This window comes from Phasianus colchicus, chromosome 1 (assembly GCF_987193195.1).
Source record: "Phasianus colchicus chromosome 1, bPhaCol1.hap1.1, whole genome shotgun sequence".
Lineage (NCBI taxonomy): Eukaryota > Metazoa > Chordata > Aves > Galliformes > Phasianidae > Phasianus > Phasianus colchicus.
The window spans coordinates 75,644,625-75,659,957 of record NC_143436.1 but is presented as its reverse complement, the minus strand read 5'-3'; the positions used below and the strand labels follow the sequence as shown (position 1 = coordinate 75,659,957).

Below are 15,333 nucleotides of genomic sequence, written 5' to 3'. Positions count from 1 at the left end.
AATAATACATTTTAAATATCTTTCTGGTAATCCTATTGCTGTTAGCAGTGTACTATGCTGTAATGGAAATGTTGATATAAGCCTATGTGAAGACAATGGGCCTTTTCCTGTGTGTGTGTGTGTGTGTGTGTGTGTGTGCGCGCGCCCCTGTGTACACACATGCACATCTCTGCAACACTATGGGACCTGGGGCAGTTCCTGCAGAAAATAGCAGCACCTTCTCAGCTTCAGCATCATTCCTAAAGAACACAGTAGGGCTGTGTTTCACCTCCCTTGTCTGCCTCTTTTGCCGGTAGAGCAGCATAATGATATGTGAGGAAAGACACTGTTACTCATTTTAACTTCTTCCCTCTGGAGACAAGAGGCTGGCTCCCCTGCACTCCATTCATCATTCCTGAAGGCAGGAATGGGCTTCACGCTTCCATAGAAGCCTGGGGCTGGGACTTTTTGTTAGTGGATCCAATCTGTCATCAGGAAATGAATGGCATGCCTTTGCTTTCACTGCAGCTTTACGATAATAACAGTGAAGCACTGGAACAGTTACCTAGAGAGATGGTGAATACCCCATCCCAGGAGACATTCGGGATCAGGCTGGACTGGTATCTGAGCAACTTGATTCAGTTATAGATGATCCTGTTAATTGCAGAGGAGCTGGACTAGATGGCTTTTAAAGGTCCCTTCCAACTCAAATGATTCTATGATTGTAAGAAAAGACGTTTGAGCAAGAGATGAATTAGATAGCTCTACTTGTGGAAATTGTTTTCTAGAATTGAGAATTGTATCTAGTTACCTTGGTGCTACTGAAATCATTCTGTCATGATGTTGTCTGATAATTCATACACTCTGTTTCTTATTAGAATCTTGCAAATTTCAGGTGTAATGGCTGTATGTCTTTCATGGAAATGAAATTTGCCTTGCTTTCGCACCTGTTCTCCAAGTTACAGCATTCTCTCATACTGAAGATTAACACTGTTTATCACCTTTAAGTGCTTCTTAGTTTTCCCTTTTAGGATTGCATATCTCCTCTCTTAATGATAAGCTCTCTCTGGAACAAATAAAACATAAGCATTCATGTAAGGCAACACTGAAATAAGTATGACAACACTGCCCTCTTCCCTATGTGAGAGTTTAGGAACGGGAAGTCAGCTGCAGCTGTGATGGTATGAGAAGAGCAGCAGGAACAGTAGTGATTGAAAAAAATCCACTGTTTCAACCATTAGTCCTTTCCTGGGAGCTGTAAATTTGACTGTTGAGACTTTTAATGTTACCCCATTTCTTTCCTCCTTGGTTCTAGTGCTTTGCTGTCTCTTGCAGCAGGAGCAGGCTTGCCCTAAGAGTTAGTTGCTAGAGTAGAATATTTCAGCATAGAAAACTTCAGCATTACCTATGATGTTGAAAGGCTCCACATGTGTGAATTTTTGGTACTAATTTCTGTCAGAATAGAGTTATTTCTGAAGTCTTTGTCCCATGTTTGCAAAAATCTTATTTTCTGTTAGGAATAACTTAAATGAGGAATACAAAGTCTGGGTAAAGTTTTCTTAGTGTCAGGAGATTTAGAGTCAGTTTCTAAGTGGGATCATGCTGAACTCAGGAACAAGTCTTGCCAATTTTTTAATTAGATATATTATCAAAAATGTTTGTTCTTTCTACCCCTACTTCATAAATGTGCATTTTTCTGGCTAAATGCAATTGCATACCCTGTGTACATAACTGTCTTCTGACCAGCACTCTTCCATCTTATTCTTTGACTTGTGATATGTTTTAAACCAGTGTGTATTTTATGTAAATTTAGTCTCATTTTAATGTTGATATTGTCATTGCTGAATTGCTGTCTGAATTTCTTGGTGTTTTGTAGTGTTTGTAATCTTTCCTAGCAGTATTTTGGAAAGACCAGTGACTTTCATTTGTGCTTACTCTGCTGCTTTCAGTATGAGTCATGAAGATGTTGAGTAGCAACACATTTATCAGTATCAACAATAATCTGTTCCTCAGAGCAGGAGTTATTTTTTTTCAAACCAGCTGCATGGTCTGCTCATTTGTCAAAGGTATTTATTCTTTCTAAAAAGAAAATGCTAGAAATGCAAGTAAACCTTCCTGTTTTAATAGAAATTCAAGTTTCTTACTCTATAAAGATATCAGAGGATGCTGTCAGTAATGTGGAAATAAGATCTTTACAAATGTAGTCTCCAAATAAATCCAGGAAGGTTTATAGAAGAAAAGAATGATGGCTCACCTGGATGTGCTTTTGGAGAACTGAATCCTTCCCACCATTTTCTGCCAAACATTTGGGTGAAGTACTGTTATTTTTGATGGAAGTATGGAGTATTTCATTGACTTCAGTTCAAAGATGTAAGAGGTAGATTTTGAGTATGTATTATAACTGGAACAGGATTCTCTTCTAACTTCTCAGAGCAAAGTGCTTCAAAGTACTCAAATCATCCACTTCATTTGGTGGTACTAACTTCAAAATACAGCCTTTTTTTTGACAGTTTTTTGACAGTTTTGTTTTTGACAATTATTTTAAATTTTGGAGATTAAGAAACTAAAATACATTTCAAAAATGATACTGTTGGCAAATGTTTTTTTCTTTTGTTTGTTTCTCTTTCAGGAAGTATTTTGGGGAAAAAATAGGACTTTATTTTGCGTGGCTGGGCTTATATACAGAATTCCTCATTCCATCTTCAGTCGTTGGGATTATTGTATTTCTTTATGGATGTATAACCATTGAGAGCGACATTCCTAGGTAAGCTTCTCTATGAAAAGATTTTTATTACTTGAAAGTTATGACGGCACTTTTTTTCTATTGTAAGCCTTAATGAGAAGAGTTGCTTTTAATGAGTCTGAAATACAGTGATGCAGATTAACAACACTTTAGGCACTGGAAATACACATCCACTGAGTAGATGATTCATTTGAATGACTAACGTTCATTTGTCTGTTCAGTATTGCAGATTCTGATGTAAAAATGTTTAAGTTCGCAGCATTATTTTAATAACTAAGGATCAAAGCATCAGACTACTTGTAAGTTCTTTTTTATGCCATCCAATTGCTTTCTGTGAATGAATATTTTTGTACTATTGGGAAAGTTCAGAACTCACAGAATTTAATGAAAATACCATCTCTTGGACAGCTTTGTTCATCTTAGTATGTTTGTGGTTTTGTGATGTTGTTGTCAGTATTCCACATCAGAACAGCATGTGAACCAGAGGGAGTTCAAGAGTTAATGTTATGGTTTGCTTTACTGTCTTTTATGGGTATTTTGAATATTTGGGTGGTAGGGGAGGAGCGGCATTCCTGGAGGACTTGGTGCAGAGGAAGATAGGTGGAAGTGCAAAGTGCACCCCAGTGGCTCTCCCCTAGCCCTGCTCAGCTCACAGCAGAAAAGGGCACATGCTCCCCTTGGATTATCATGGGGACTTGTACTTTGGGTGCTCTGATCTTCCTCTCTCTCATTTTGTTTACTTTTTGTTGGATTTAGTAAATCACCATTCCTCCTTAGATCATTGCTGTTGTGTTTCTTCTGTTGGACCCATCTGCTAGCTCTCTGCCTTTTTCCCTCTCCTGGAGTGCATGGCCCACAGCGTGCCTTGCTGTGGGGCCAGGGCCTGCCGGATTGTACAGCAAACTGCTAGTACCCCCTTTTTTTTTTCCTTTGCTCTCTTCCCCAGGCCTATGCCCCTGCTGTCATGGACGTAGATCATGAGAAGGGTTTAGTCAGCCTAGAGAAGATGAGATTGAGGGAGGCCTCATGGCTGTCTGCAGCTTCCTCATGGGAGGAGAGGGGTGACAGATGCTGGTGTCTTCTGTCTGCTGACAGTGTCAAGACATGGAGTTTTCTCAGGAGAAAAAGGTTGCATATTAGAAAAATGTTCTTAATTGAGAGTGTGGTCAGGCACTGGTAGAGGATCCCCAGGACAGTTGTCATGTCATCAACCCTGCTGAAGTTCAAGAAGCTTCTTAAACAGCTCTCTCAGACATAAGGTTTCAGTTCTGAGTGGTCCTGTGTGGGGACTGGGAGTTGGACTCAACAATCCTTTGATTCTTTTCCACTCAGGAATTGTAAGATTCTATGAGTATTCTATGACTGCTTCACAGTCATACACTAATACACTATCTGGGACTCTCTCTTGGTAGAGGCAGCACAATGGCTTAATAGAGCTGTTGGTAACATTTGTTGCGGTAGTTCTTGCGTTCATTCAAATAATTGGCAACTTTAAAAGCAGATCACTGTGCAGTAGAACATTACTGCTGATAGGTAAGGATGAATACATCTAAGTTAGGTTGTATTCCAAATTATGAGCTGTTCTTGTCTGTGGGAGAGCTTGTTGTAACATTAAAAATGAAGTGAGATTTATCTCAAAGATATATCTGCAGTATCCTTTAATGCCTTTCAAAATAGAGCAATATTTTAATTATATGATACAGCTGTTAGCAGTTATGCCATTTGAATTATATAATAGAAAACATACTGATAGTACAGTTTGAATAGCTCTTCTATTTGAAGTAATAGAGAAAGTACTCTCTAATGGTGGTTGATTTAGAAGTAGATCTTATCACAACTTACCAGCTATATCAATGAAAATGCTGCAAGTTTTACCTTAGGTCACAGTCTTGGGTAAGAACACTTAAGGTTTTCATGAGTCAATTCATTTGAGTGAGACCATGCAGGTATGAAGTTATTTCACATATAAACCTTACGAAAAAAATTGAAATCATATTCAGGAGAGTCAGGTAAAGTTTAGTGTATTAAAAAAAAATGGTGACAATGATTTTTAAATTATTTGTAGGTACTGAGGAAATGCATAGTAAATAAGGCTAGAAATTAAAGTGACCTTAAAGAAAATTTTTTTCTATTTGTTAGTCTCTTATGTCATCTTTTCTGGAGGGTAGCTGAACAAATCTTGTAGAGTAAGAAGGCAAAGGAAATACTGCTTAGCAAATGAATGAACAGGGCAGAAGTGAAATACTTGAGTTTTTACAAGATCTACAACTTTTATTTAAATTTGAAAATTAGATTAGCATTCTATACTAGAAAAACAAAGAGCTATTCAGCCAAAGAGCCCTGTAACTGTGGGGAAATTGTGTTGAGGACCCTGAAAAGTGAAAGAACTTCATTTTCTGAAACCACTGTGGACACAATATCTGAATGCCCTTAAAACACATTTGTTTAGGTGCACTTTAAGAACTTAGCCAAAACTTTATGGTAAATGATAGTACAGACCAGAATTTGTGTTAAGCCCTATCTTAGGTGAACACCCACTGCTATTATAAACATCCTTCAAAATAAAATGCAGGATGGAGACAAATCTCAAGGCAAATGAGAAATATAACATCTTTCCTAAAAATGAGACTCTTGGACGGTGTACAATGCCTGTGTCACTTCTACAACAACCTAGTGTGTCTTCCTGGCATACGATATTGTAGATGTTCTGTGTCATGGACATAGATTACAACTAAAATGCTTGTATATTGGACCTGGCTTTTATGTAGAATCATGTGGCCAGTAATATGGACAAAAATGCATAAAGTAATATGATATTTAATGTGGATTTTTGTGCTGTCATATAAAAATTTCTTTTGTCATGGGCAAATGAGATAAGAACCTATAGAATTTCCATTCCAACTACTACAAAATTCTTTTTCTTTAATTCAAATCTGGTCTATGTGTTGTTGTAGGCGTTTACGAGGAGGCAGGCTGTCACGCGATAGGACCTCCCCTGCTCTGTGATAAGAGATGTGACGCACGCTTGGGGGCGTAGATGCACTAGATGCGCATAAATGCATACTTGTTTTCTCATAGGAAACCCCTTGTTCCTCACGTTCCTATGTTCTGCTCAAGGTTCACACCGTCCCCGCTGTGACCCGACCATCTCACCACGTGCACACCAATGTGATGGTAGGCAAAATGGCATTTATTGCAAGCGAAACAGTGACCTATATACTTTACATGCTTCCTACGTCCATGTCCATTTATGCGCATCTAGTGCGTCTACGCCCCCAAGCGTGCATCACATCTCTTATCATAGAGCAGGAGAAGTCCTATCGCATCACAGCCTGCCCATAGACAGATAAAATCATGTAGCTAAATGCAGAGATGGCGAATTCCATTTTGATTGTGTTTTATTTTCTTCTAGTACTATTAATCCCAATCTTTAGTGTAGTCTTCACAAAAGCACTAATAAGGTATATATTGATTTATTAAATTGGACCCTGTTTTTAATTTTCTGTTGGTAAGGTATCAGTATTTTAGTATTACAGAGGTTGGCAATGTGTTGTTAAGAGACACAGAGCTGATGGACTTTTCTTCCCTATTACTGCAAGCCACATACTGAAAATATCTTGTAATAGGTATGAATTGCTTCTTGACATCACTATTGTACAACCCTTTTCTTACTCTAAGAACTCATGCTCTTATCATTCACAGTAAGGAAATGTGTGACCAGCATAATACCTTCACCATGTGCCCTCTCTGTGACAAGTTCTGTGATTACTGGAACCTCAGCTCTGCGTGTTCTACAGCTCGAGCTAGTCACTTATTTGACAATCCTGCCACAGTCTTCTTTTCCATCTTTATGGCTCTCTGGGGTAAGTATGATTTCCAAAGCTTGATTGCTGGACTCTGTCTCTCTCCAGTTTATAGTAGGGAGAGGAGGTTCTTTTAATATATGTATACCCAATGGCAAGATTAAGACATGATGGGTGAAGTGCTAGTCTGATCAATTTAATACAAATCCTAGTTGCTTGGGGATATGGGGAAGGGAAGACAGGTGATAAAACAAAGATGGGGGGGAAAAAGCAAGGAGTCTTTGTAGAAAGCAAGAGAGAGTCACCACTGTGGGTCCAGCATGGTCTGTATTACATTTGTTGATCTCAGTAACTCAGCCAGTCACAGCAAGCAGGCCAGAGGAGGTTCTTCCAAAGAGTTTTTTCCCATCAGGGTCATCTTCCATCAAAGGTTTCTCTGCAAGTTCTTCCCCAAAGTCCTTAGTCTAGTGAGGGTTTTTTATCCCCCATTTCTCTGTGTTTTTTTTCCCTTCTTTTATCTCTGTTAGTGTGATGTACCTGGTCCAATGGATAGTGAAGGCTCCACTCCCTGCTGGCTTGCCATGCACGAGCATTATTGCCTTTTGTAGTTATCACCTCCTCCAAGCTGCCCCCCCAAAAGTCTGCTTGTTTGCTTTTGCTTATCTTGACAATCATAAGCAGAAGTACTGTGGCATAGTGACACCTGCCACTTGCTCCCCTAGATAATTTGCAGTTTTCATTTAGAGCCTTCTCACCAGAAAGGCCTCACGAAGCAAGCTTTGAGACAACAAAAGAAAAACAATTTTGTCTTTCACAGACTTTTCACTGAAATTAAAGCTGATACATGGCAGTAGAACATAGTCTTACACAGAGTAGAATGATATTAGAGTGAGTGTAATGTATATAGCTTTCCAAAGTTGGCAAAGTTTCCTCAGAAGGCAAGTAATAGAATCTCTGTGCTGAAACTGGAAAAGAAATTATTACAATGCATTCTTTAGTCAACAGAAAGGTTTGAAATAAATGAAGAGCAGTTGGGTAGTCCAGGTAGGGAAACTGCATCTTTTTTCCCCTCTATTTCCTTGTTTGATTTCACTTCTAATCTTTGTCATGTTTTCCTTCATTTTCTATTGAAGTGGCAAGTCCTATTAAGCTCTTCTGCATTTGGGACTGGAGTGTATTTGGGTTTTCCCATGGTGTATGCAACTAAAAGCATTTAAGCCCTTCCACTTCCATGTAGGACAACTTAGTGATACAATTTCATCAAAACTTTATTGGATTCTGAGAACAGTTTATTCTTATTTTTGTAATTAGAATATATTATTTATGCAAGCTTGGTATTCTTTAATGGCAAAAATACTCTGCCTCTCTGAGGGGTCAAAACACTTCATAAACAGCAATGTAATACTGTGTCTGGCCTCACCTCAACCACTGTGCTTACATGTGTGTCATTGCTGGTGCTGGTGCTATGCCCTCATTTCACTCTAGATCTTGTTTACTGTGGAAGTTAAAAGTGTAATTGCTACTGTAAAATGATTTAATTTATTCATTTTTACAGAAGGAAATCTTAATTCTTAATATGAAATTGAGCAAACATTAATCTATAACTCCGCAGTGTGCTTTACTCTAACTATTTAAATTTCACAGCTTGTTTTAGAAAAGACTTGGGGTTGAGCATAAACAGCATTGAGGTTCTTAGGAACTTGCAGATAGAATAGACTGCATAATTTAGAAGATTTTGTTTGTCACTTCCTGAAAATCATTCAACAGAAGCTTGATAATACGTAATCACTGCTAGAGGGATTACAAATAAGATGAACTTACAGACTTGTGTCTTATGGTCTTCAGCTACCATTTGGAGAGTAGATTGGTAGAAAATGGGCCACAGTTTTCCTGTTGCCATGAAGTGGGTTTGGTTTTCTGCTTATGTAAATTAATGCAAACTTTCTAATTTCAGAAATCCTAGTACGTATTGTAGTGATTATGTCTAGACAAATTTTTTGCAAAGCTAAAAGTAGAACTGTTATTTGACAAACTGGAAAAAAAATCAATGACTAACAGCACCTTACAAAATAATTTTAGGCTATCTAAAATATTTTAAGTTTTCAAAACATAGTTAAAATAACTTTGCGTATCATCTCTTCTATAAAGGGAGACTAGAAACTTAATTGCTGAGCACCTGAATTTACTTCCAGTATACTGACAATCTTTTATTTCTTAAAAAATTAAAGGATTCCAGTGCAGAAATATTTAATCACAGTGAACTGTGGGAATGGATAGTGTTTTGTAAGATTCAGATTGTTTTAATAGCAGTGGAACTCTCCCCACTGTTATCTGAATTTCCATTCTTCTCTGTCTTGGGGAGTTATCTACAAGGTACTCAAAGTGATTTAAATACTGCTGTGATCAAACAACCTCTCTGAAGCAACTGAAAAGAGGAAAAGAACTATAAGAAAATAGAAAACAGTGTCCATACTAGTTATTAATATTATTTTTATATACATGTTTGATATATTCTGGAATAATGTTGCTATAATATTCTGGAAATAGGTATCCACAAGCAAACAGTAAGTGCTATTTCTAATAAGTCCAGAAGTCTGTAAATTACACAGCTAGCCAGGCAAAGGAGTATCTAGAGCATTTATGAGAAGGTCAAGAGACTAAATACAAGATAGCACTACATGATCTGTTAGTTCAAATTAATGAAAAAGGAAAAACAGAGGACTGAACTACTGGCCCATGCTTTGGGCAAAACCCTAAGGTCAAGTGCATACACAGTGTAAAACCATTCAACTATCCCCTAATATATTTCAAATAAAGATTATTTTCATCAATACAGTAATGGGTCATAATATACATATATGTATCAATGACTGATTTCAAGAGCAGGCTACACCTACTTTCTTCTCAAGTTTCTGACTGAAAGACTGTTTGGATAACTAGAGTGTTAATATTAATACTTAGACCTAAGTTTTGTTTCATTATATGCTTTGTGACTCATAATAAATTGAGAGAGATAATGTTCTTGGGGTGGATATTAACAGATCAGGGTTCAGTTCCTGACAAGAACTTTCTAGTGCCTTTGGGCAATCTGTAGAGTCTCTTTTCTGTACTTTACTTGTAAAAAAAAAAAAAAAATATATATATATATATATATATAGTAATTACTGTTTCTGTACTTGTACTGTGTTCTTTCTTTAGAATTGGAATGGAGATCCTTCTTATTTTTAAAGTCCAGAATAATGGGCTTCAAATATCAGATGGTGCTTACAAGAAACACAAACATTTATAATTCCCCTTTTTTTTTTTTTTAAAGCTACTATGTTCCTTGAGCAGTGGAAGCGTTTACAGATGAGGCTGAGTTACTTCTGGGATCTGACTGGATTGGAGGAAGAAGTAAGTTTCTTCTCCCTGAGCTAATTTACCGCATAAATTATTCTCACTCTGAGGATACTTTCTAATGAATGTTCTTCAGTTCAATGCTAGAACTGGCACAGTTTTGAGTGTCATTGTATCCTTCAGGAAACATTGTATCCTTCAGGAAATAGCCACATATGTACTAGCATTCTAATTCTAACAATCAGTGTTGAAAAGGACTGAAAGATGCCAGCAACTCATTCCTTGTTAAAAATATCATATGCCATTTTATAGAATATGGTATCAGAATGAAGTTAATACCTTGTCACATAGATGCCACTTCATTATGTGTAACAAAACTTATGATATCAATTGTAACATGTTAAGACAACATAAGTAATATTTGCATCTAGGTCTGTCCTCTATCTATGATGCCATTTTAAAAGCATCCTAAGTTTCATATACTCAGGGCTTTTTTAAGCAAGCAATATGTTTGATTACTCAAGAGTATTTTTGAAATGCGTTGCAATAAACTGATAGGTCTTCAAACTGTACCTGAGTTGCTGAAAAGTGAGAGATAATAGTTGATTACTATTTACAACATCCCAAGTACACTTCTAGTTTTATTCTCAGATATTTTGTGTCATAGCGTACTGTCTGCTTAAATTACTGAATGTCATCATTGATTTCAAACTCTGACTAAAAACAGAGGAGCTACTAGCCCTAAATATCCCTTAATATCCTCTAAATACAGTAACTATGCATTTGCATTACATATGCCATACTGATAGATGCTGACATGGCATTGAAATAGTGTCAGATTCATCATCATGCTGCTCAAAATGCAAAGTAGTTTAGAATTGCAGCAATTAGATTCTCTTTTATCACTTCTAGCAAGCTGTGTACCTACAAAGAATAATTTGTTGTTGACTGCTCTCTTTGTTGACTTTAAGAAATGGATTCAAATTCTCCTGTCAGATCAAGGAAGTCCTACAACTCCCATTCCAGGAATCTGATCACATTTTGTTGTGTTCCAGCACAGTTCCTTTAGTATCAGACCAAATACAAAGCTAGAACAGGGTCACTTTCCAGCCCTGTTTCTTAAGCTCAGATGGAAAGTAGAGCTCAAATGAGAAAACTAAGATGTAGTCATGAATCTCTGCTGTAGTATGGTTGTATTTTCCACTGTTGTAGAGTTTTTCAGATAAGAATTATTGGATAAAATGGGAAAAATAACATAGAAGACAATAGACCTTAGTGTTCCTCCTATCACTGTTCCAAAATGAAACCTTCAGCACCATGAAGCCATCATCACTACTTCAGCATGAGAGAGACCTCTGAAGTATTGCTTCTCTTAATTAGATTATTACATCCTGCCCTATTTTGCCTCTGGCTTCTCAACATTTTTACTGCTCCCTATTCAATGATGAAGTGGACGATACTTCCAGGTTTTAAGGTGTGATATAAAGTCAGTACAACAGCAATCAAAAATAATTGCTTGTCCTATGTGGAATGTCATACTATCAGCTGAGAGAACAGCAATCTCGTACTGATTACATTATGAACAGAGGAAGGAGAGCAAATACTTCTTTACTCTGCAGTGTGCTTGATGAACCCTGCAGATTTTACTGAATTTCAAGTTAATCCTTTACACTGCAAAATATTGAGGTTTCACGCAGTCTTTGCAAAATGCTGTGAAAGGATCTATAGATTTGTGAGCCCTGTGATGAAGAGTTCTGAAGTGTTGAAGTTTTGTGTACAGGAATCATGAGATCAGCAAGAATCCTTTGTTTATGACAAATAAAGGAGTTATAGACACATCTCAATAGAAGCTGAAGAATTAGGAGTGCAGAACCATAAAGAAAAGGCTGGAGAGGATTGTGAAGGGCTGTCTCTTGTGTGTGATAGGATCAGTTCTATTTAAATCATTATAAAAAGATGTTTGTCTTATTTGTTCTTAAAAAAAATCTGTAAGTGAAGATTTCACTTTCTCCTTCAGCAGTCTGATAATACTGATCCTAGTTCTTCCCTTACTGCTGATAAGCTTTTCCTAATGTGTAATTTAAACCTACTTACTTGTTCGTTATCACTTGTTCCTTTATGCAAAGATAAAGAGATTACCCCATCCCCAGTGAAATTCAACATATTGTTCTCTCTTTCTTTTATGAACTAGCCTCTGTTTTTTCAGCTTTTTTTCCGTAGTTCTTATTTTCTAGATGTCTTTTTGTTCTGTTCTGGACATTTTCTATCTGATCCTGATCTCTTGTGAGAAGTAATGCTCAAAATGGACATTTGAACTGACATTTAACTTAAACAGGATGTCAAAATATCTTTTTGTCATTCTCTTGGTATAAATGAAGAAATGAAAAAGTTAGATCAGATTTGTTCACCTTTTATCCTTTAAATTAATGGAGATGAAGATAAATTTGTCCCTAAGACAGATGTTGACATTGTTTCATCAGTGTGCTAATCACTTCAGGCAGTGAAGTGTTTACAGATGACTTGATATACTGATAAAAATTGTAGTGAACATGAAAAATCATGTCTGATCAGGCTAGGCTAGAGGGAAGGAACAGGACTCTGAGGAACACTCAGGATCACTTAACAGAGCATGGAGGAAAGGGGCAATATGTTCAGGTGTTTTAACAGTTTTAAGACCAGATGGGATTAAGTTATTTGTTATTAAAAGTCTCTTGGTAAAGGGAAGTAATAGAACCAAAACATGAAGACTATGGTGAGAGTTGATGAGTTTAGATGGGCATTGTGGAAAATTATATTGAAATGTGTTCTGTGTAATTTTTGTGGACTCTTGACTACAAAAACTTCAGTAAAATCACTTTCTTTAAACATGATAGGCTGAATCTTTTGCTTCAGAAGAATCACGCAAGAGATTCACTTAGCAATAGCAGTTTGAGGAAGCAGACTCCCCAAGGCTTATATGCATGTATGCATTCTGGTAGCTGTACAGACTTAGAAGATTTGTGATGTTTCTAATCTCAAATCCACATAAATAATAGATGTCATTGAGTATTAGACTGCTAGATGGGTAATTGTCTTGAAAAGCAGTTGAATGATTAATAACTAAATGGGAGAGGAGGAGAAGAAAGACTAGAAACATGAAAACAGAACACATGAATCTTCAAAATACTATGAAAGCACTCAGTGTGAGTACTTACATACTAGATGCGTATCTGAGAAACCCAGTGCAAGTTCTGCATTTATTTGTCTGTTTTTCTGTTTGTGTAATAAAGAATGTAGCTGAGGAAGATGGGTGAGAGAACTCCCTTTTACTTGCAATAGGAAAAGGGTAAGGAAATGCTGAGAAACTCTAATTATATGGAGAATAGAAACTACGGGCTTCCCATGAATCTTTAGAAATTGTATTTCTAGGACCCAGTATGTTCCTGCTTCAGATTCTCTGGGTGGAGAGATTGAACCTTATTTTACTAAGAGTCATTCAGAATGAAAAATTGAATATGATAGATGAAATTTTAGAACCTGGAACAGACTTTGGAATAACAAATGGACAGACAGAAAAGTCCATACTAATTTGAAATGCAAGTGAGAGAAGACATTTGTAAAATCAAAATATTAAGATGTTAAAATTATGAAATAAACATGAGAGTTTGGCTAAGCAGGTTATAATAACAAAAGAGAATATATATAGAATAATAGAATTTAGATAGAATGCTTACCTGCATCCTGGGCTTGCTGCAGAACTCCAGAGGCAAGATCTCCAGAAGAGAGAGTTTCCCACTGGTAGTCAGCTCTTGAATGGGTGTATAAGAGGTGGAGCCAGGCTGACTCATTGCTTGCCTTGTGATCAGAGGTTCCGGCTGTGATTCAGCAGTTCCCATACACTTCACCCCTTCACAGCATGAACCAATGAGCAAGTTCACTAAGGGGGTAAACTTTTCCTAATACAAAGATCTGCTATATCATGATGCTTATGCAATTTCTATCACGGCACACATTAGTACAAGTCAAGATGAATGATGACTGGTGAATGTTCATATTCTTTTATGTGCCAGTGCACGATGATGTTATTGGAGGCATGCAGTTGTGAGGTGCAGGTCAGTACTATGCTCCATTAGTCCCATGTAGACCATCACCAGGTGTTGTATGTGATCCGACAGTAACACTGGAACGCTTTGATGGCATTTTGTTCCTTCCAGTGATCCTGAAGGCTCAAAGACACACGGGAAGTAATACAGATGTTTCAGGGGTATCAGGAGGGGAAGGTCTGCTCTCCAAGACATGATACAGGCTGTATTTCCCGCAAGGTTTCATACAGTCTTTTTGTCCACCCCTGCAGGGACTGGGAATCTATCTTCAGGGCAGCAATAAGAATACCGTTATAACGTTCACTGAGGCCTGCCCCAGTTGGATTATATGGCAGGTGGAATCACCATTCGATGTTATTTTCTTCTGCCCAGCACTGTAGCGTCACACCAGTAAAATGAGTCCCTTGGTTGCTCTAGATGTCTTGAGGGGTCCTGTAGGCAGACATCAATTTAGTGAGTGCCTTGATGGCATATGCCTGGTTTGCTTTTGGCACTGGATAGGCCTGCAGTAGCCCACTTGCAGTTTCGATGCAGGTCAGGGCATATCTCATCCCCTCAGACCGAGGAAGGGGTCCAATGTAGCTGACCTGCCATCATTGGAGAGGATTGTGTCCTCTAGCAAGATGGGCTATTGTTTCTTGTTTCAGAAAATGATCTTGGTCTCATCTTAGAGCAAGGGGCACAATCCCGGCATGCCTGGGTGATGTCAGGTAGCTGTATGGGCAGTCCCTGTGCTTTAGCAGCTGCCCACATTGTCTTTTGTCCCACATGCCGTAGCTTCTGATGTAATCAACAGGTGATGTTCTCAGATGGTGAATTCTCAATCCATTGAATTTGGGCCAGTGTGTTGGCTTCATCATTTCCCAATGACTGTAGGGGCTGATGACCAGAAACATGGTAGACACATATAGTCCTGTGTTTGACTGTATTCTGTATGTCTAACCACATGTCTTTGCCCCAGATTGGTCAGGGGTGGATAGTCCATTCTTGGGTGGTCCACTGTGCAATCCAAAGAGTGAGCCCCCGGTACACAGCCCAACTATCTGTACAGATATTCAGAATACCATCACCGGGTTCCTTGTTATAACCATCCACATGGCTCGCAGTTCTGCCCATTGGCTGCGCTGACCATCTCCCTCGTCAAACCAGATTGTCTCAGTCGAAGGATGGTATGCTATTGCTCTCCTCTTGCTCGGGTTGCCCTTGCTGGACCCAGGCATCTTCAGGGCTAGGATATTTTCCCTCCTGAACAGGACTTTTCTCTGGTGGAGCGACCAATGTTTCTTTTGGTGCATCACTGTGATACGTCACTGGGCCTAGAATCTTCTGAAGTTCTTTTAATGGTGATGAAGACAGACGACTCCTCCGGCTGATGTAGGTGACCCATCGT

The 15,333-nt window shown here is 38.1% G+C and overlaps 1 protein-coding gene across 1 annotated transcript in view; it reads left to right on the top strand.

Annotated features, from left to right (window-relative positions):
• Nucleotides 1-15,333, top strand: part of ANO2 (anoctamin 2) — a 196,664-nt gene that overhangs the window by 73,454 nt on the left and 107,877 nt on the right. Inside the window, exons 11-13 of the mRNA XM_090139455.1 lie at nucleotides 2,609-2,743; nucleotides 6,425-6,585; nucleotides 9,839-9,918. Of these exons, the coding sequence (XP_089995581.1) occupies nucleotides 2,609-2,743; nucleotides 6,425-6,585; nucleotides 9,839-9,918 (376 nt within the window). The remainder of the gene's footprint in view (nucleotides 1-2,608; nucleotides 2,744-6,424; nucleotides 6,586-9,838; nucleotides 9,919-15,333) is intronic.